General features: G+C 40.2%; 1 protein-coding gene across 3 annotated transcripts in view; it reads left to right on the plus strand.

The window, feature by feature from the left end:
• Positions 1 to 11,471, plus strand: part of PHKB (phosphorylase kinase regulatory subunit beta) — a 101,377-nt gene extending 89,906 nt beyond the window's left edge. For all 3 annotated transcript variants that reach the window (XM_088136102.1, XM_088136104.1, XM_088136103.1), the window contains 5 exons: positions 2,687 to 2,821; positions 6,240 to 6,369; positions 7,690 to 7,797; positions 9,170 to 9,310; positions 10,726 to 11,471. In XM_088136102.1, the coding sequence (XP_087992228.1) occupies positions 2,687 to 2,821; positions 6,240 to 6,369; positions 7,690 to 7,797; positions 9,170 to 9,310; positions 10,726 to 10,863 (652 nt within the window). In that variant the 3' untranslated portion in view covers positions 10,864 to 11,471. The remainder of the gene's footprint in view (positions 1 to 2,686; positions 2,822 to 6,239; positions 6,370 to 7,689; positions 7,798 to 9,169; positions 9,311 to 10,725) is intronic.
• The last annotated feature ends 11,799 nt before the right edge of the window (positions 11,472 to 23,270 follow it).

Below are 23,270 nucleotides of genomic sequence, written 5' to 3' on the forward strand. Positions count from 1 at the left end.
TTGGCCTTTGACAGGAGGGAGACTGAAGGCTGGTGCTGGTGTTTCTTGCATAAATTCCCTCAATTGAGTGTCTTCATAGATTGTCAGGCCAAAATGAGGCATTCCAAGAGTCATCTGCACGTTGTAGCCATAGATACATGTATGCCTCTCTTCCACCGCCACCCACACATCCCACATGTTTAGTCTCAATTGTTATCTTTAATTTATTCCTTCCTATTCTTTTCAAGGGGGGGGATCAGGTTTTTAGTTTGGTTGATTTTGTTTTTAGGGATTCAGTCGATCCCCATTGCAAGAGAGGGAGAGAAAAGGAGATGGGGGGGGGGAATGGAAGGGGAGAACTATACACACGGCAGTAACCTTGTCATAGTTGTCTATTGTGCACTGTGACTGAAAATGTTAATACACAGTTGATAATGAGGTCCCCCCCCCATTTCTCACCTGAAATTGACCCCCAGGGAAATTAATATTATTTTAAAGCCGGGGAGTTTAGAAGACAGCTAGGAATCTACAGATAGGTCCTTGATGACTCATGCTAAATAGACGCCGGTTTCTGACAGGCAGCCTTAACCATGTCCTGTTAAACGAGATGAACAATGTTTGAAGGAAAAATCAGGAAAGGGTTAGAAGGGAAAGGACCCAAGGATTTGCTACCGGCATTAGAAACAAATTCCGAGGCTGAGCAGGGTTTAAGTCTCTAGACTGCTCCAGCCACTATTTTATAATTCACTCCAGGAGGTGGTTCTAAGGGTTCAAGGAGAAAATAAAATAGATCCTACAAGCTTGATGTCTGCCTAACCTGGGTTTAAGTCAGCTTTTCCCAGCCAAATGCTCTTTAGAGGAATTGAACGACAACCCCATAATTCCCACTCAGAATGGACATGATGATGGTAAAATTGGATGGTACTTCCACTTGTCTATAGTTAAGGAAGTAACCATGCACTGCAATATATACATTGTTTAGCATATGGTGGTGGGTGATTTGTTAACAAGGTCTTCATAGCTCCTTGGTATTGTTTGCCTGTTAAGAAATCCTTGGCTGCAGGAAGCACAAACAGGGTAAGGCAGTGGTGGATAGATTGCCCAGACTAAGCTATTTGAACTATCTAAACTACTTCTGCCCAAGCGGTCGACCTGTTGCCTTGGCCCCAGCATAGCTAATGAAATGTGTAACTTTAGTTGTCTCTGTGGAGAAATAGGACTTACTGCACATAAATGGCATTTCAGTCAGCCAATCTGGACTATTCCCAAAAAGCATTAGTAGGATCAGACCTGATTAGAACTTAAGTGGGAGATTTCATTAGGAAATCCCAGGGCTTTTGGCTAGGCTGGAAAGTTGGAAAAAAAAATTCCAGAAGAAGCAGGTTCATAATGGTGCTAAGATGCATAAATATGTCTATAACAGCATCAGAAGTGTCTCTGCCCCCAATCTCTCTGTCAAATATTCTATTCAAGCTAATTAAGCAGTAAGCAAACCTTCTTATTTCAATGATTATTTGCTAAAGCAGAAGTCAGATGACCTGGTTCTAGTAAGCTCCACTGAATGGACAAATTTAATTTGAATGGCAGTAGCCAGGTACTAACATTAGCTGGGCAATTTGAATAACCTTGCTAAGCAGTCCAGCCTAAGAATTGTGCTAAGGTTGGCTGGCTGGATGTATTTCACGCTGTCTAGCTGTTGTCATCTACATGGACCTTGTTGAGGACTTAACTGTGTCTTGAGGCACAAGAGAATCTGTTTGGGAATTCTGTGAAGAACAGGCTGGTTATATAGAACCACGTCTTAAATATATATTTCTAAAATCTATGTACTTTTTAACCCAGTGTTGCCTGCAACCCAATGAAAACTGGTGGATGCTGCAGTCTTAGAACTCAAGGTTATCAGTAGGTTTGATTTCACAGGGTGCCTCCTGATATCTGTTGTTGAAGAACATGAGCAGAAAAGTGTCCATTCATATCTAGGCTGATCACTTCTCAGCCAGATGGCACTTTGATAGGATACCACATTTTTTTTCATAGCTTCTTTTGTAATAAGATGACATCACTTGGGAAAAATTTCACTCATATCACCATTTAAACATACTGTATTGTCTTTATCCACACATGATATCATTTAACACTTATTATATATGCTGCTTCAGTTCTAAATAGTCCTTTCCTGTCTGTAGGAGCAAGTTTCCTACTGGATTGGCCATACTTTGGTATTCTTAGAAAGGCTGCAGCAGAAAAGTATCTCAAGAAATCAAGAAGCTCAAGTTTTCACCACCATTGCATCTAGACAGAAAGGTTGATAGGATGGTCATAGTTTGAACACTGAGGCTGTTAATGTTTTAATACCTTTGCCTTTGGTTTATTGGCATGGATTGTGATGGAATGCAATAGAGCCCCAGGTTCTCAGGAAGGAGGGAGCACACTGCAGGAGGGGGGGTGGAGAGAAGAGGCAACACAGTCCAGAGGAAGAGCATGGGAAGAGGAAGAGATTTAAGGTAGCCACCCCCTAGATTTCCCAGGGTATATCCACTAGGTTAGAGTAGTACAGATTTAGTCTGGCAAGATTCTGTCTAAATGGTATAAGCAATAAAAGAACTGAACTTGACTGGACTTTTCCATGTTGCTCTTGGGCTGGGCCTGACATGGATGGAGGTAATTCCCTGTTTCTAAATAATTCACTGATGTTTTCATTTGTCAGATGGATTGTGCATGCCATGAAATATGAGCTGAAAATCCGTGCTGGGGAGATGCCCCCTATGGATTTATACCAGCTGTCACCTAGTGAAGTAAAGCAGCTTCTTCTGGATATCCTTCATCCTCAACAGCAAGGGAGGTAAGGCTACCTTTCTCTATGTAGATCTCACAGTGGCATCCACATTGATGGATTGCACAACCTGAGTTGTTTGCCTTCTTGCAAACTGTTCTTTTTTCCTCCCAGCTTTTGAACAAATTGATTTTGAAGCTGCAAAAAGTAGAAGTAGGCACAGATTAGCATTTTTCCACTCTCCATCCATACACCGGTGTTTGCTTTATCATCGGCTTTTGTTACTTCCGTTGGCAGCTCCATCACCTAACGTTAGGATTTGCTTGCCTAGTTTGACACCGGGAAGAGTGCCAGCATAAGCAGCTTTTTCAAAAAACACCGTTCTGCCAACACAGGGCTTGTTTTCTGATTTTTGAGCTCTGTTATCAGTAAATCTCTCCTCTCCTCTCTTCCCAGTGGATGCTAACCACTGCCACACTGTTTCTAGAGTCATTACGAGCTTATCTGTCCCTGTTCATTTGCCACAAAGAAACTCATTGGAAACTGAGAACAATACTGCTGCTGTCAATGCTAAGATGCAGTTTTGCACAGTTAGTATATGACATTTTGAAGGAGAAAAAGAAAAGGATGTTCTCAGATTGGGATTCCTGTCCTGAATTGAAGTATTGACTGAACATTACTTATCTTTGCTTGGAAGCACTGTTTATCTAGAACTGGGGACTTTCTTTTTAAAGGTCCCATGGTTATTCACCCAGAGGGCAAGCCAGAACATGGATACAACTCACAGAATACATGGGAAAGACTAATGTTCATTTCAGATATAGCTGATCCAGAGTCTTCATACTGCTCACCAGTCATAAGATCTGACTGGCATGTTCTTATACACTTCTGCACCTGTGGTCTCTGAGGTTCAAACACGTCTGGATTTGTATCCAATATTAATGCACGAAGAATTAACTTCCCAGGTGGGGTTCTTTTCCTGAAGTTCAGAGAACCCTCATTTATAATATGAAAGATGGAGTAGAGGATTGCTGGAGGAGCGAGATTTGTTCCTCTGATGCAGTGTTTCTCAACCTTAGCAACTTTAAGATGTGTGGACTGGTCGGGGAATTCTGGGGGTTGAAGTCCACACATCTTAGTTGCTAAGGTTGAGAAACACTGCTCTGATGGAATATCCTGTCACCAGTTCTGAACTATTCTTACTTGCTCCACCTGTTTCATGTCTTTTTGCCTGGTTATATGTCTTTGCACTTGCACACTACGTTTCTTCCATTTCAAGATTGTGAATTTGAAACTGCCAGAAAGGTGAGGTTGAACTTTTGCAAAAGTAACTTTTCTCAACTGGGGGTATTTTAAAGTGTTGCTATCATTTTCAGATCTGCTGGGGGCCCAACTTTTGTTCCTTCTTAAAACAACATCTTCTGTTACAAATTCGACTCTGGTGTTTGTAGAAAGTGATACTTTTAAAGTAACTGAACATTTGGTGTGTAAAATTCATTGCCAAATACATTTATATATATAAATGCACATCTAATATCAACACCTGTTTCCCCCCCCAAAAAAGGCAGTGCTTAATTTTCTCTTTGCAACCAGCTTTGTTATTATTGATAAAACTGTATGTGTTTTTTTTCTGCCAAGAAAGGTGAGAAACTGGTAAATGTCACACTTCTTTTTCTCTCAGTCACTTTCAGTCATTTACTACTTAGGAAGATGGAATTCTTGAGCAAAACAGTCTAAACATTTATTTCTCCTAGAGGTGGGATTACTTTCTTCCAGAGTAGCACCCAGTGATTCTGTTGTAGGAAAAACAGTGTGCATCACAGCTAATCCAGGACAGCTTCTCCCCTGTTATTTTTTAAAGAAACAAAATGTCGTAGGACTTTGTTATGACAGCTTTTTCTCACATCATGTGTGTCCAGGCCTATAATATATCTCCGTTTACAATAAGTTCATTTAAAATGAAGAAATGACTTTTCATTCTTTGCTCCCCATAAGCCTGTCAGAGAACATTCAGTTGTTCTGGTTTTTATGATTTCTAGCCGTAGTTAGTACAAGACTGAGCAATAAAGAATCTCTATCCTGCCTTTCCCATTATTTCTTGTCTCCTCTTGCCATATTTCATGCATGTATTGCACTTATATGGTGTGGGGGACGAATAATACTCTAGCCTTATGGCTGTGATTCTGAAGTGTATATAGGTAGTCCTCGACTTATGACCACAATTGGGACCAGAACATCCATTGTTAAATGATACAGTTGTTAAGTGAGTTGCACCTGATTTTATGACCTTTTTGCCACGGTCATTAAGCAAATCACTTTTCCAGCCTTCCCTGGAGATGCAGAAGATTGAACATGGAATCTTTTGCAAGGAAAACATTTGTTCTGTCACTGAGTTAAGATCTTTCCATTCTACTTTTTATGTCTTTTTAGGTTCCATAGCGATGGTACATTTTAACCAGGCTTTGGATACGCTTTTTATTATCCTCCTTAGTTTAGATACACTATTTTGGGTTGCTCTGTTTATGCTGAAGCATTTATGAATACAACGAAACCTTGTTTTCCTGGACCTGAGTACAATAGACTTTGACATGACATCATTTAGGTCAATTTACATCATGTCCTTAATGACACTTTTAAATGATTTTAAATGATGCCAATTCTGTCCTTTGCGCAAAAGACATAAATCTCCACAATTTTATATTCTCTAATTCAGTGGAATTCCTGAATAACTGATATATTTTTTTCCCAGTTGGTCTTTTAAAATGAGATTTCATCTATATATTCACTAAACAGAACTTGTGACAGTAATTTCTTAAATAAATTATTCTTCTAATGCTGTAAAGATAACAGCAACTAAAATTAAGTGCAGTTAAAAGCTATGCTTTAATTTTTCTGGCTTGACAAGAGTGTGAAAATAGAAAAGGCTAAGATAACTTTTCTCCATGAAAAGCTTTGACTTCATTCATCAGATTAACTTTCAGTGGTGACCCAAGAGATTAATTTTGTCCCATTGCCTTTGTTCTCCTAGTTAAATTTAATGTATCAAAAATCTTTATGCCCTTCAGTAAATACCATGTCTGCTAAAACTGAGCACTTTGTATTAATTTGGGGGGATATTTTTACACCCATCTACACCCTCAATAGCTCAGGAGGCTTACAAAAATATCATCAAAACAGCAGAAGTACAGTTAAAACGAATCTTTAAAGGTTATTAAAACAATATAATTTAAAACAATTGAAATGTCAAAACAGCTGAAACAATAAATAGGCCTGAGTAAATAAATAAGTTTTACTGCCCTCTTGAATTGTAATATTAATCTAGACTTTAAAAAAAAAAGTAAAATAAATATATCAGATATTTACATGAAATGCACCACTCTGTACAATGTTCTGCATCCCACAGATTTTAAAAACCTGGCTGAATGATCCAAGCCTACGTTATTTTGATTTGGAAATATCAGTTTTGCTTCGGCTTTTTTTTCCATAGGTGCTGGCTGAACAGGCGTCAGATTGATGGCTCCTTGAACCGAACACCGAGTGGGTTCTATGACAGGGTGTGGCAAATTTTGGAGAGGACCCCCAATGGGTTAATAGTAGCTGGGAATTATTTGCCACAGGTAAGCCCATATCCATGGGGCTCAGGCCATGTTCCTGTTTGAATCCTTTTTGGTTTCTAAGATTCGTAATTCCACTTTCTAGCTAACGGTGCAGAGGGAGTTATTTTAAGGGTAGGCTGGATGGCCATCTGCCTTAGTGATAAGAGTGCTGGATTTTGAGCTGTAGCATACAGTTGCAAGGATTGGGTGCAAAGACTAACCCACAGTAACTGTGGAGGACAGAGGTCCCCAGCTGTGTGTATCTCTTGTGGTGTTTTCCTTACCATTCAAAATATTGGTTCAGCTTCACTACTGGTTGATGATGTCATTGATAAACTTCCTTCAGCTTTGATAAGTGGGAACAAGCCAGAGTTAAAATAATGATTCTGTCTATGGCCTCTAATATTGCTGGAGCATAGATTTATATCTGTTTGCTTTGCCCTAGCCCTGGGAAAGATTAAAACAAGGGTTGGTCCAGCCCAACATTATGGCCAAGCAGATCTGTCTGGGAAAGCTTCCAGGCAGAGCAAAATGAAAAATATCAATTCCCAGTTACCTGTCTTCATCACTGAGCAATCAAAGGAACAGCCCTTCTAGGTACTGAGATTCCTTAGTTTTTGTGGAGAGTTGCCACTAAAAAGCGTTTCCTCTGTGAGTTTGTTTTATTTTTTTTTTAATGCCAAGTTGGGGGTTGTTTATGATCTAAGGCCCTAAGGAAACAGGAATTGTTGCAGGGTTTTTTGGGGTTTTTTTTGTAAATCTGTTTGTATCTTGCCTTTCACAATATTAAAATAACAATGAAACATCAATAATATCAGTAACATTTTACAACCAATAACAGATGAAAAAAACCCAGAAGCACAGATGATATCACATTCATTTCAGTAAGATGAACCCCCCTCACCTTAACATCAGGTACATTCACACATGAGAGATGTTCCAGCCTATGCCCAAGTTGAAAGCCTGTAGAACTCCTGACACCAAACTCAGTCAGTGTATCTCATTGAAAAGCAATATTGCATGATTCCTGACAATTATTTGACAGCATCTGGATTGCTTTATACAATATTGCAGTTGGCTGTACATGCAACACTGTTCTCAACAAGTTTGTATTGTAGCAGCTATAGGCTTCTTTTCAAGTATAGGTCTGTTAAGTGTTTACAAAACACCAAATAAGTTTTTTTCCTTATTTCATTAATGCTAATCTGTAATTATGCTCAACTTCAGCCCAATATTTATTATCAAATAATCCATTTGATAAAAGTCTATTAACTTTCTGATGTTGCCTAGTACCACTAATGAAATTCACTTTAGGTTCTTCATTTTCCCTTCTTCCTGCAGCAACCAACTTTATCTGACATGACGATGTATGAAATGAACTTTTCTCTTCTGGTTGAGGACATGTTGAGAAGTATAGATCAGCCAGAATACAGGCAAATAATTGTAGAGGTTTGTACCATATGATGATAAATATTAATTAAATGCTTTATCTAACTCACACCTTTAAAAAAAAGAATGTGTAACTACCTGAGCAGTAAACAGATTTCAAGCAAATATAAAGTTCCTCAAATCTCTGTAGGAGGACCAGGCTCTGTTCTACCAACATCATTGTTAGGAAAAATATTAGCAAGTCTCCTGAAGCCAGTATAAATGCTCAAGACAACCTCTCTGTTGTTGTTGTTATGATCCTTCAAGACAGTCTTTACTCTTGGTGACTCCATGGACAGATCCATGCAGCTTTTTTAGCAACATTTTTGGAAATGCCTTCCTTTGGAATATTTCTTCAACTTCCAATCTAGGCCTGTCTGTCCCAAAGTCATCCCTCTAGTTTCATGTCTAAGGGAGGACTAGAACTCATGTCTCCCTACTTCTTTTCTAGTGCCTTTAGCCAAAAAGCTCACCAACTGCCTATTTGTGATCCAGCATGTGTAAGTAGGTGGTGGTGACTATGGTAGAGAGGCCTCGTTCAAAATAAAAAATCCAAAAATTTTCGAATTGGTGGCTGCTGTATGTGGAACATATATATTCTTATACGTTCTAAGTATGTATAAAAACGCTCTTGTGTTGCTTGGGTTATGAAAACATCAGGAATCACATTGTCCATAGTAAAGCCATAAATAAGGTGTATAGTTTCTTCATTTTCCAGAACAGTTTAAATTGGGGAATTTAAGAAAAATAAGACGTGAACATGGAAAGAGAGACTAAGTATGGTAGCTTTGTTGCCATATTTCAAACTCATAATAGATCCAGCCTGATCTGTAGCTGTGTATATTTCCATTTCAACTTAAGCCTACACACATTACATGAGTGTGGGGCTCCACAAAATTGATAAAGCCACAGCATGCTCTTAAAACTATCCATGACATCATGTATTTATAGTTGCCCTACCTGCAGTGCGCCAATGTCAGGAGAGAAATCCATATGTATGAGTTCACAAGTAAGAGATCCATGTGGCTGAGATTCCCGAACAGAACCTTTGAACAGGCATTCATGTGAAGGAGTTGTTCATATGACCATTCTTAGTTCAAAGACTTAAGAAGATGATGGTTGGAGTTGGCATATGGCAGACAGAGAAGCAAAACAACTCCCTTTTTTGAGCGCTGCATGTTACCCCAATTGTACTCTTCTAAGAACTCTTTCACATTACATTTTGAGAAATTTTATTTATTGCAGCCAGCTGTAGGATTTAAAATGTTTACTATCTGAATTGGCCAACAAATCACAGATGCTACTAGTAATGTACATTTTCTCAATTTGCTTCATGGAGTATCTGAAATTTTTCTTCTTCTCCCCTTTCTCTACCACCCCCATCCCATTTTAGTTGTTGATGGTTGTTTCTGTGATTCTGGAAAGAAACCCCGAATTAGAGTTTCAGGATAAAGTGGACTTGGACAAACTGGTGAAAGAATCGTTTAATCAATTCCAGAAGGATCAGAATCAACTCAAGGGCACTGAAAAACAAGTCAGTATAATCTCCATTCCAGAGTTCATGCTTTTCGTTATTCCTTACTGATTTTTCTTTCTGGTTGACCCAAAGAAACTGTTGCTTTGATTTAAAAACAATTGGTTTTGTGAAGCCTTCCTTGTTTTCTTTTAGTGGACAGAAAAGCTTGGCTAAAATTCTAAACAACATCATTTATCGATCTGATTATGCTGTAATTTTGTGGGAATTTGGTTTTTCTCTCTTGCTGTACAAAGAGTTCAGATATTAAGGAATGACAGCTCCTTATTGGGAAGATCAAGGAAGAAATATATTGTTTCTTGTTCTCAGATACAAATGGCTGCGTGACTCCTGATCACTGAATTGTTCTCTCCATTCCTTTTTTGAGGAGGTGTTGGCAGAATTCATCCCGATAGGAGCTTTTGGTTTTTTTATGCTTGCAACAAAGAAAAAAAAGGCAAGCATTGCCAAACTGCCAAAGGCTTCTCTGATTCAAGAATCTCATATTGACCCTACCTTTCACCCAGCCAAAACCTTCCAAAGAACAATTTTGTGTTGCCAAGAAAATTCCCTTCCGGTTGTCCAAAGCTGTTGAAGATGGCCAGAGATTTTGGACAGTTGCACATGTCCTTGATCTACAATTGCTCACAAATGTATCACACTGTCATTACTTCTGGTAGCTACCAAATTGCACAGCTCAAAGTCAAGTCTCCCTGGCGTTGTCTTCCTGCACTCCCACTTTCCACCTTTCCCGAAGCTTTGCCCTGCTTGTCATCCTCCTCCATCTCTGCTTGCCTGTTCCTTCTTCCCTTTCCTTCCTCTGCTCCAAGGCTTTCCTTTCCTCCTCTCCAGCTTAGGAGAGCTCTGCTAGACCATCTGTACTCTGGAAAGCCATGGGTGCTGCAGCCTGCCCAGGGGGAGGGTGTGTTGTCATTGTAGCAGGTGCAGCCACAATAGCATTTGCCCTTGTAGTGGGACAATTGCTCTGCACCAAACACAAACTGCAGTTGACAAGCTCTCACCAACACCAGCGACAGTATGACTCACTGGTGGCCTAGAGAATGATGAATTGCTGCTTTGCCAGAGTAAAGCTGCTCTCTACAGCAACATAAAATCTCTGACTCATTGTGTTTGGGACAATCATTTTCACTGAATTCATCACAGATCTTTCCGGAAATGCCTGCAGGTATTTTTGCTTCTGTTTCTGTTCTTTTATTGTTGTTCTTGTTACACATCCTCCCTCCTGTTTTTCTCAGGGTGTCCATATTCCTCCATCCTCTTTGGTTCAAACCCAAAATATTTTTCATACTAAAAGATGGAGAACGTGGAGGGTGTGCAGTGTCCTGTTCATCACCCATCCATCTGTGTGTCTTATTATTATTATTACTTAAGCCTGAAATTATCCTTCAACTTTGTGACTCTGTCTATTTATGCAGGATGACATGACTTCCTTTTACAACACACCTCCACTGGGAAAAAGAGGAACATGCAGCTATTTGACAAAAGCAGTGATGAATTTATTGCTGGAAGGCGAACTGAAGCCTAATACAGAAGATCCTTGTTCTATTAGCTAAAGCAGTTGGAATAGAAGCTGGTGGAACCAGGTGGATGCTATGGGTTTCTCTTGGCATATAAGGCTTAATTTCTCACCACTATTTGGACACCAGTCATTATGATGAGCTTCAGTTCTTAGAGCAACAATCTGTCCAGCTGGTTTCATGTAACCAAAAAAGCATATTTAATCAAGAAACGTATTCCCTCCACATCGCCTAGGTGACAGTCAATGATACCCATCTCACCACCATGGTTACTTGTTGGCTGAGCAAATGCCTGTTATTCTCCATATGTATGCTACTTGAGAATTACAGATATTTAGAACAATTAACTAAGCTTGTGTTTACAGTTAAGCCTTGCATAAGATGAACTGCAGCGTTACATTTATTTATCTAATAGTGAATTTATGTAGTTTTAACATTTATCAGTTCCCTCTTCATTTGTCCTGGTACTAGTTATTGATAGGCTTCTTTATGAAAATTGAATGTGGTAGAGACATCAATTTAAAAAATTGTGATTCCCATGCATGAAGCTGGAGGATTTGTTGACTCTGAAAAGACAGTGGTATCTTTGGATTTGAGGGCACCAGTGAAGCTTAATAATAAAATAAAAGCTGTGCACTAACATACTCTTTAGAATTTGTCTCTAATGATTTTTCTGTGTTCTCTAGTTGAAAATTGGAAGGAAATGAGCCTTTTTTATCTTGATCTGTCCTTCAACCTAGAATAGATGCTTTAGGAGACATTATGTATAATGTCCTATGTTGAAAGCAGATCCCATCTCAAAAGGGGCAGGAATCCTGTGTTCAAGCATGTGGCTTCTGCTCTCATTGACAGAGCATCACAATGGAAAAGAGTTAAATTCCCTCCACATAAATGAATAAAACACATTGGTTCAGTTGGAAAGTCACAGGTTCAATCCTTGGCTTCTCCAGTGTAGGCCCTCCTCACCTTCTTTCACTACTGACTGTGCTGTTTGAGGCTGCTAGGAATTTTAGTCATGCAATGTATGGAGAGCCACAGGTTCTCCAAGCCTATGTTCTGTGGACAGTTTTCATAAACTAGAACTTGCATGGTGCATAATTAAACTCTGGAATTTGTAACCATAAGATTTTTTAAAGAAAGACTAGAATCATTCATGGAGGATAAGGCTATAATTTTTAATTTAAAAAAAAAATATCATTGTTTTATAGTTTTTATTGTACACCACCGAGAGTAATGTTTTTCGTGAAATGGGTGGCCATATAAATATGATAAATGAGTGAATGAATGAATGAATGAATGAATGAATGAATGAATGAATGAATAATGACTACTACAAGTAGTCCTCCCTTAATGATGGTATTGGGACCAGAATTTCTGTCACTAAGTAATGCAGTTGTAAAGCGCAATGTCATGTGACCATGCCACTTAGTAATGGCAGTTTTGGCAGTTCCCAGTTGCAGCTGTTAAGCAAATCACTGTGAGTCATTAAGCAAGGACCTCGTGACTGCGACTTCTGACTTTCTGCTTACCTATTGATTTGCTTGTGGGAAACCGGCAGGGAAGGTCGCAAATCACAATCACGTGACTGCAAGACACTGCAATGGTTGGAACTTTGAGGACCGGTCATAACTACCACTAATTCAGTGCCATTGCAAGTTCAAACAGTTGCTGAATGAATGGTTGTTAACCAAGGACCACCTGTAGTTATGAACGTCTGGGATGGTATGTTTAGGACTACCAGTTGGGGAACACTAACGGTTGTTACTCTACTAATGATAGGTTGCAGGTTCCCCACTGGTTTCAGGTTGGCCACTGTGGAACAAAATACTGGACTAAATAGGCCTTTAATCTGAACCAAGATGGCTCTTACATTCTTAAGGCATCCACTCCCCTTGCATACTGCGCCTTCATTTTAAAAAGAATATAAAAAGATGTCTTATACCAGCCCATTTGCCATCTTGCTCGGTGTGATCAGTACCCATTCGCTAGAACTCTCTGGGGTGAACGCCTCAGGCAGAGCTTTTCTTCATCTCTCATTCCTTTCAGAAGCCCTCTCTCCAAGAAAGTTGGGGGTTCAACATGGAACCTTTTGTATGCAACCCAGATTTTCTACTTCTGAGGTGTGGGTCTTTCCCTCAAAATTCCATGTATAGGGTAACTAACCAAGTTAAAGAGTTCTTGCCACTGTTGATTTTGTCTCTTCTCAAAGTAGCCTGAATAGCAAAAATCCAGCAAGGATGTGACTAGCTCATCTGCAATTTCTGTGCACTAAGCCTAATTATCCCCAAAGTGGATCTGGGAAGGAATGAAAAAAGCTAGTTAGAGCCGGCTGAGGCTTTGCTGTTTTATGCATTAAAAGAATGACTCTTGCTATCATCTCTGCAATGAGGAAAGTTTGTGAACCAGGCCCACTCTTAATCAAATCCTCTGTGTATTTTCCATGAGGACCGAGGCATGCATCTGACTTTGATCCCAAAGATAAAGTTCAGGATTCGTAAGGCAGAGGTACCAGCACACCTTTGGCCTCCTCTAATCTCAAAATTCTAGGAAGATTATCAGGCTATATTGGAAAGGAGAAGTGTGCTGAAAATTTCCCATTACATGGAGAATGTAGTGGGAAGAAGAAAAAAATTGAACAATAAAACACAATTTATGTTTGTGCAACATGTATTTCAGCAGTATGGCAGACAGCGTAAGTACTCTTACCAAGTAAAGGTTTGATCCATTTGATTGCATTCTCTTCTTCAATGTTTAATTCGATCCTTAACAATGACCTACAATAATGTTGGTCTAGCTTTTGTAAAAGCACAATTTGATTTTTACAAATGGCTTTGACTCTAAAATCCTTATCAATATTGAGATTTATGATCAAGCCAAGCTCCTCTCTTGACTTTCACTCTTTTGTGCCATGTCGGCTGGTTGGTGGGGCTACTTCGTTCTCCCTCCAACTGCCTTGTTCATTAAAATAATTCCAACTGCCTTCCAACTGAACGGTAGGTGTAACACTGCAAATCAACAAATAGCAGGAATAAACATGAATTTTTAAATAGCCAAAAGAGCCAAAATTTCACAGTAGCATGTTTACTCAGAAGGAGAAGGAGAAGAAGAAAGAGAAGGAGAAGCAGCAACAGCATATCTTGTCTTGACAGCTCAACCACAACCCCGGAGTGTAGAGTCAAAAAGAATTTTCCATCGTCTGGGGCCTTATCCGGAAAACAGGCATTGTCCTGAGACATCACTGGTTGCATGTGATGTCAAACCTGTGATTATCTTAAAAGGCACATGTAGGCAGCAAGTCACAGTGGACAAAGCTGCCATTTTGCTTTTTTCTTGCCTTTGATAATTTTTGACTGGACCCTTTCCTATTTGTGCAGAAGTTTTCAAAGTTAGTGTGTTCCTATCACAACCAAAACATACAGAATTCTCCCGTGGTCACTCGCCAGCTTCATAGGTACAGCTATTCCCAACAAGGGAGACAAGCTGATATATGTGTTGATAGCACTTGTGTAAGTGTTAAAATGACTCGTTTTAGAAAAATAATGGTGAGAACCCTAATTAGCACCACTAATATATTGGAGTACACAGGGATTCAACTCAGAGGGATTCGACTCCAAACTTTGAAAAGCTAAGCATTCAAAACCCTTTATTTTGATCAATGGCTCTGTCAGTTTTGCTTTTTCCTGCCTTCAACCTTTTATATTCTCCTATTCTTAGCTGCTTTCTAATGTTGGTAATTTTTATGCTAAAAAAACCCTGAATTAAATGGAATTGGATCCCTATGTGTGAGTAGAAAATCTATGCCAAAATTCCTTTGATGGGCAGGGGGGTAAGTCCGTAGAAAGGTTCTCTTAGGCAAAATTCAAAAAGGACTTTGCATTGTAGAAAGCTGGGAGTGTGGCTGGCTGCTAAGATGAATAATAAGTGTGTCCCACTGGCCTTTTTTGCTTCCAAATATTTAAAGAGCTGCAGGAATGATGGTGTAAAAATTAACAGAACATGACCATTTGCTTAACAAAACATGAGAACCCTCAGATCTAACTTCCCAACCATCAGATCTGTAGGCTAAATCTTGGACACACCATTTGTTAATTGAGTGTAGCTGTAAGAAAAGCATTTTTGAAAGATTTCCACCAGCTTAAAAGGACCTGGGGTGTAGAAATTGATCTTTTTCCCAGTAACCCTCTCCTTGACCCCCTTTGGGGAGGTCTTCATGCTTTTCAAAAAAAGCCAATTCCCCTGGTTATGCAAAGAACACAGTCCTTACTACCGTGTTTTGAAACCTCAAATTTCAAATAGTGCGAGAGGGGAGATTTTATAATGTAAGGTGTTTTCTCCCAATTTTGTGGAGAGCATTGCTGCATAGTTTAATCCAAAGCTAGGTAACTCTGGTGCCCTCCAGATGTTTCGGATTATAATTTTCATAATCTCTGACCCCATTGATGGGGGATGAACTCCAAAATATCTGCCGCTCTGCACTTGGTACCCCTGGAGATAGTTGTAATATAGTCTATATATTGAACAGCATCAGGGGAGGATGGATGGAATGAAATTTGGATGTAGCCTGGAATAGATTGCTGTCAGGGAGCCGTAAAAGAAAGAAAAAATCCTACTTGTTCCATACAGCTAGACAACTAGCCCATCATGGGATGAGTTGAGCTTTTACAAAACCAATAGTACATTTCTTATTTATTGAAGCAATTTATAAAGCCACCCATCTCATAATTGCGACTCTGGGAGGTAAACATAAGTTTAAAACCAAAAGAGACACAGTAAGAAAAATCAATGCAGTTATGGTGGCTGAAGACAATCCAACTCCAATCACAGAAAAGACAAACTCCCAGTGATGTGCTCCCCTCACCTCCAGACCCCATGTCCGAGGAAAAATCAAAGTCTTTCAGATTTCCTTCTGCAAAAGGTGCGAGCCAAGCCAAGTGTTGCCTAAATATGGGGATTCCTGAGTCTGATCACTATCAGAAAATGTGTGCACTCTAGAGAACTGGAAAGTGCATGGCGGGTGACCAGATCACAAAAGTGGAGAACAATGTTTTATCCAGTGATTATTCACCATTAACGAAGTCATCTGCATGTCTTAACCCTGAGGTTCAGCTTTGTCAGCACTGGAATGAGCTCTCCCACATTCTGGGAGGGTGTCGAGGCAGGGCATTAATCTTTTTTGATCCTTGTGCAACACAGGCAGAAAAGTGGACGGGTTTTGCTTTTACAGAACGGCGCTTGTGTAGGCAGCTTCTTACCTCCATGACAAATGAATGATGATTTCCCCAGATTGCATTGATGTTAGCTGAAGTTCTTGCTCACTGAATTGCTGACCCAGACATGGCACTGATCTTGATTATGACCATCTATTTCTTCGAGGACTTTTGTACAATCGCCTTGTCAGGACATATCTTTGCACAGTTCAAACTAAGGATGCCTATGAAGTGGAATTTTAAACAGGGCCTGTATGCATATCCTAACCCAGGAATCTTCCCCCACCCCCCAAATCTGCCTCCATTTCTGCTGTTCTGATTGTGTAAATAACTATATTAAGGATGAGCAGTTCTTGATTTTTTTTCCCCATTCAAGAGTGAATTCATGGGGCACTTCACATGCTGCATGGAAGGTCTCAGAGGGCTACTCTGTTGTGTGTGATGCCATGGAGCTATTTTAAAGCCAACTAATCACTGGACCAGGAGCATTTTGCAGAAAGTGTGACATCTCTATAGTGTTAGGAGAATCCTAGTTTCATTTCTACATTAGTTTCTTTTGAATGGGACCTAAGAACGCTACAGGGATACATCTCCATGTTTCTCACCCAAAAGATGGTCATTTGCGCTCCACAGTTCATTTTCCCATCATGCTGTTCTCACCAAGTTGAATGGTTGACACTTGCAAGATTCTAGGTAGTGTTAGTACTCATGGTTGCGCTTCTTGTCCGGACTCCCTCGAAGGGCTGACATCAATCTTGCAAGTTAGAAAGCATTTCTTCCCTCCTTTACTTTTACTTTCCAGAAAACTAGGGAAGATCCCTTCTGAGATGCTTCCCATGCCCCTTTTCCTTCTGTGGGCTGACATACCTTTTGCATGATGGTTGCTTAGACTGTGGCTCTTCCTCTGTCTCCCACAGTCATTCCCACATACCATTACACTTTCCCAGCATCCATTATGTATTCATTTTCTTGTCAAAGGCTGCAGTACCTTGCCTGAAACTTGCTAGAGCCGAGTTGATGCAGTCAGAATCAAACTGGGTCACATTCCCTATGAGATGAGGCTGAACTCTACAGTTGGGCCTTAGGATCTAAGAACAGGCTCCCTGCTTGTTGTGTAAAAGGAACACAACATACCTAAATGGAATGGTGATTTAGTTATTGAACTAAGATCAGGAGAGTCAAGGTTCATGGAGGTTCATAAGGTAACTTTGGGCCAATTCAGTATCTCAGCTTGATTTTCTTCATAGAGATGGTGGTTGTGGGTAAAAATTGGAGGAAGGAGTGCTGTTTTCGCACCTTGATGTCCTGGAGGAAAGGCAGGACATAAATACAACAAATAAATGTGGAGGTTGGCCTACCTTGCCACAGAATTCAAATTGCTGGTGGTGGTGGAATTTTCATATTTTTCTCCCTCCCTCCCTCCTTCCTTCCTTCCTTCCTTCCCAGAACAATACAAGCCACTCTTATCCCTTGAACTTGTTTTTTCATCTCTCTGCTAACCTTTTCTTCCTTATCTTGGAGAAGATAAGCTGAGTCATACTGAGTGATTACTATTCAAGATCCAGGGAAGGCATCTAAAGAGGTGTTTCCAATTGCTCTGGAGTTTCTGTTATTTAGTTCAGCTCACATTTGAGCATAGGGCTTAAGATAGATTTTCCTGTAGCCAGATTGCTCTGCCATGCTCTTTTTCTAATAATGAATTTTGATTGCTAATTTGCTGGGTCATATTGTGCACCGTAGTAGCTCAGAGATGAAAATCCTCCTCTATTTTCTTGCCCCTGAGCAATCACTCTTCATAAGGCTACCACAGACTCTCACATCCCAAGTATGCTGCTTCAATTAATATCCAAAATATGTAAGTTTGATTTGCCATCGTTCTTCTCTCAGATGATTATTATGTACTTGAATGGTTTTCCAAATATGGTTCCTCAAAAATGAAAAGCCTTTAAAATTACTTCTTGGTTAACCTTCTCCAACCTGGTTCTTCTTGGATGTATTAAGGCTGCAACTACTAGCCACGCTCACTGGGAATTCTGGAAGATGTAGTCCTCAGAAACCCATAGAGTTTGGGTGGGTTGAATTAAATGATAACACAGACATCATCCAAAGTCATTTGGGGGGAGCTGCAGGGATGAGACAACTTTATTGGGCTTGAATTCCATCCTTTCCAGACAGCCAGATGTGGGGTGTTGGCACCCAGAAACAGCTGTAGAGTTGCAGGTTCCCCATCCCTGCACCATTTCACTGATGATACATGAAAGATAGTTCGAGTTTGAGGTTTAATCCAACATACCAACATCTGAGGCCAACCTTCCCCAATCCAGACTCTTTCTTAAAAAGTTTGAAAACATAGATCCAGAACCTTTCCAGATGAGTCCACTAGCATAGCCTTGTCCACACTGTTGATTGTTTTCACATGTTGCATTAAATCGTATGGTATGTTGATTTTGGGTAAGCATAGGTAAAAGAGCTCTCTTCAAACTATGAAAGCTCTTGCTTCATTTTTCTGTCTCATGCAGGTGCTTCAAACCTCCTCATGAAAATTCATGCACCTTTTCCTTCACATTTCCCCCATTGCCAGCTACCTTTTAACTAGAGATGACTTTTTCTATTTATTTAAAATGTTTGTATCTCTCTTCACCACTTAAAAACTGTTCAAGCAGGACTGAACTTGAGACCTGCATGATAAGCCTAAAAGAGTCAATGAGTGGCTAAGTTTTGGACTGGAATCAGAGAGCCAGATTTAAATTTCTGCTAGATCAGAGAGTTCAGGGGGTGATTTTAGGTCAGTCATTCCTTCTCAGTCCAACCTACTTCAAAGGATGTTGCTTAGGGGGAGTTAGGAGAGACCTTCCTATATACCACCTTGAGTTCTCCAGGCAAAAGGCAAGACATAAATGCTATAGATACATATGTCTTCTGTGCTAGAAGTCCCCGACCCAAAAAACCTCACCATCACCGAAACCAAGTGGGTCTTTTTGTGTTCCACTGTCAACCACACCTTACTTTCTTGTCATCGACTCCCACTTTGGCATATTTTAGCAAACTCTTACAACGAAAGAGTCTTACAAGAAATCAGAATTCACACCCTCAATGTACATACTGTATTCTAAGAACAGAATGTTGAGTGGGTGTGCTAAAAGGGCGCTAAGGGGTTTATACATGCATCAAGCAACTGCTTCAACTTTATTTTAAAAAGCAACCTCTAATTTAATTTTTTTTTTTTTTGGCCAGGTATCAGATCATCCAGAGAGCTTAGAACAAATCTTGCTTTCTAATGAGCCTGTTTGCTATTGCCCCGTGTTTTAAAGAATGTTGATTTCCTCTTTCCTTCAGCAGTCTTTTGCATTAGAGTATTTCTTTCCTGCAGTTGTTTTATTTCAGAACAACAGATTTAAGGGTTTTTTTGCACCTTTATCTATAAAGCTCCACTGATCTAAATTGCCCAGCAGAGGCATACCCTGGATTCCTTCTACCTCTGCTTCTTTCCATCCCTGCACCTTTTTCTTAACCAACAGCTTCTTCCCAAATTCAGCCTCCATCATCCTTTAAGCTGGAGAGCCTTCCATCTTCCCCAAAGTTGCCAGTGAGACCTTCCCAGATTTCGGTTATCAACTGCATTGTTGCAAAGCAGCAGCTGGTCTCCCAATGGGAAACGCTTGGTGGTTCATTTCAAGTGACGCATCAGCCACCTCAACTCAACCATCCTATGCTGGCTTGGATTTCTTGCTCTTTGAGGTCTCTAACCCAGTGCTCTACTGCTTCTGTGAAGAAAACCACAAGCCATGGGCTTCATTCTGGATACATGTTTTATTCATACCTGGTGATAATTGGTTTCTCCCCCATTCTCTAACATGCTTTCCCAGATAAAAGCACCTGATGGTTTGTCATATTTTCACAACTGCCCTTTCAAGTCATCTCCCACTGTCTCTTCCCCTGCAGCTATGCTTCAGAACTTTCTTTTCTACTGAGCACTGGGGTTCTTAATTTAAGCTTCTGCCTCCCACTGCTGGGAACTGAGAATCAATTGCGAAGGTCTGCGTTTTGTCCTCGAGCTGAATTTTCCATTTCATTCTTTATATTAGTGGCTGGAAACAGAGACATCTTGTGGTGGAGCTTCTGAGGGTGCACAGAGCAGTATCAGATCTCCTTTTTCATTTCTTCAGCTCCTATTTATACAGGCTTAGTCTAAAGTGGGAGTGGCTAACTTTTTCTAGTTGACCTCAGGGGATGACAACCATAATGATCTTCCACCTGCAAATTGCTTACAAACCTCACACAGGAATCCGGCAACATTGTGGGCATTCTCTTGCAAGACCTTGTGTGATTTTATATGTTCTTATGACATTTTGGCAATTTTTCTTTTTTCTTTTTAATGGAGGAATGGGGGCAGTTTCAAAAGCCTGGTGAACGCTCTTGTAGCTGTACTTATTTCGTTGCCAGATCCTGCTCCATTCTTCCAATTCCCCGTCCCAGAGTTTTATGAATAGCAGGATCCGAATGTTTGGGTTGAACAAGGAATGTGAAGACAGCTCAGTTTAACAATAGATGCAGAACCAGCTCCTCTAGTAAAAATGGAACTTATGCAATAAGTTTAATTTTCACCAAACCTGGTTTCTTGAATCCCCACAATTCACTCTTATAAACATATTACAAGGGTAGAAATAAAGTCATGTGCGATGATCCAGCTGTCTTCTTCTCAAAACCTCACCAGGTGCTCTTGATACTCCAAAGCACTTGAATCACTACATTTCCATGATTGCCAGAGAACAGGAAGATGGTGAGATCTTGATCCTTCTTCAGCACTGGGATCAAGATGAACGAGAGTCGGCATTTCCATGCAAATGATTCTACTTTCTCTAGTGAGAGAACAAGACTTGATTGTGTATTCAGAACCCTGGCTGAAATCCTGGGAAGTTGTTCAAGCAATTATTCATCTATGGACCAATCCAACTTTTTGAGGGTGGGTGGGTGGGATTTGTTTTGTTTTTGGTGCCTTCAAATCAGTGTTGACTCCTGGAGGCTGCCTGGACAAATTCCCACAGTTTTCTTGGCAAGATTATGGAAGTGGGTTGCCCTTGCCTTCTTCTTCCTAGGGCTGAGAAGGAGGGACTAGTCCAAGGTCACCCAGCTGGTTTTGTGCCTAAGGTGGGACTAGAACTCCCAGTCTCCCGGATTCTAGCCTGGTGCCTTCACCGCTACACCAAACTGGCTCTTCTCTCCAATGTTACCACCTTTTCAATCTGCAAAGCATGTCCCCTCTACCATTGTGAGATACAGTTCCTCTTGCCTTTCTTCTCATTTGGGCTTCCTTAGGATTTGAACCCAGATCCCCCTTATGCTCAGAGTGACAACCGTGTCCTCATACATGCAGAAGATTGAATTAGCATCTATCATTTCCTAAATGGGAGTGATCTTTTTTAACCATTGCTTAATTAACGGCTGTTTAACCTGTACAAGGCACCCTGAACAATTGAAACACTGTAGGTCTTTTAACAAGAGGTGTGTACAGCAAATCAGCTATTCAGGCTGAACAAATGGAATACTTTTTTTTTAATTGTGTGACAAGGGCTGAGATAATTGTTACAGTTCCATCTAGTTTTAACCACTCTTTGTAATTTGGGCGGATTATAAAACCACTAAAGCCCGTGAGTCATGAGTGGTGGATTATTGATGTGTAAAGGTCCGTGATAAACTACCCTGACTGTCTCATAATTGCCTTTTCTCATGGCATTTAGTTCAGCTCTTATTGTTCAAAATTCAGCAATGGAATAGAAGTATTGCTGGCATTTTCATCTCTCCATTCATTCACTCTAATTCTTTTTTTTTTTTCCTTTCTCTTTTAAATGAGGCACATTAAACTGGCCATCTGAAAAGGCAGGGATGTATAATAGAAGTCTCTCTTTTTGAATTGCTTGCTTGCTCTAGATCAGGGTTTCTCAACCTTGGCAACTTTAAGACATGTGGACTTCAACTCGCTTTCATCGTGGTCAATGGGTGTTTATGACAGGCAATATCCCGCACCATGGTGGGTTTCTGTCTGAGAAAATCCAAACCTCCAACCTAATTTTGGGTCACAAGGCACCATTTGGTAGCCAGGGGTTAATTAGAACAAGCTTTGAGAGCTACAGTATATATGGTATCTTTGCTGCAGTTCCATCCTGCCACATTTGGGTTTTGTGTAAAGCATGCATGTAAAAACAGTGTATGTAGTGATCAGAACAGCTTCCCCTCAAACTGGAGCCTACTAGACAATTTCTCTTTCCAGGCTGTTCGCTGTTGATGCTAGTGACAAGGATTGTAGACAACCTATCTGGGGGGCTTCAAGTTGGAAAGACTGAAGAAGATAGACTAGGAATTTGGAGATGTGGATTCAAATCCCCACTCAGTCATAAAACTTGAGTTAGAACTCTAAGCTAGTCACTGTCTATTTCAGTCTGGGGTTCAGTTGATTCCTCTCCCACGATTGCACTCATTTGTGATAAAGTCTATCTTTATACTTCGTTTTTTTCTTTCTTCACTTTTGGCTTTGTTCTCTCTCTCTCCCTCTCTCTCTCTCTCTCTTTCTTCCTTTATCTTAAATATTAGTTCTTGTTCATTTTTAGCTTTCTTGTTTAAAAATTTAATAAAGTTATTATAAAAAAAAAAGAATGAACCCATTTGTTGAAGCCTCAGATAGGTCAAATATTACACTGGAAGTGAATTTTAGCTGTTGGCTTCTTTCAGACTTTGTATCAACCGAAGCCCAGCTAGCATTCATCTGTGTCTCTTTTTACTGCTTTTTGGCTGGTTCATTTATGATTTAATCTGTGGTTTAATTGTTTGGGACTGCTGATGGTTATATAACCGCAATTGTTTTGTGGACCTTTTATTGTTATTGTAACCTGCTGAGAGTTTCTTGATGTCGGCAGGCAAAACCCTGAATAAACAACCTATCCTACAGGGCTATAGTAAAGATGAAAGAGAAAAAAAAGATGTTGGTTGGTAGAACCGTCTTAAGGTAAACATGCAACTCAATGAAATCAAAAGCACGTCTGCCATTTCTGCCCTAGACAATTCCCCCGATGACCACTTTAGGCCCAGTCCTGTGGATGTCTCAAAAGGAGATGTTTTCAAGAAGTAGCCCAGGGCAGGTTCTTGGTCTCTCCTCATTTCTCCCTTTTTGGCAAGGGAGTCAGTTCACACAAGCACAAATGTGCTGCTGTTTCAGATCTCCCAGGAGAAGCACAGTGACTC

Source organism: Python bivittatus, unplaced genomic scaffold (genome assembly GCF_059951505.1).
Source record: "Python bivittatus isolate LINGU-HERP-01145 unplaced genomic scaffold, Pbiv_v1 ctg000190_np1212, whole genome shotgun sequence".
Taxonomy (NCBI): Eukaryota; Metazoa; Chordata; class Lepidosauria; order Squamata; family Pythonidae; genus Python; species Python bivittatus.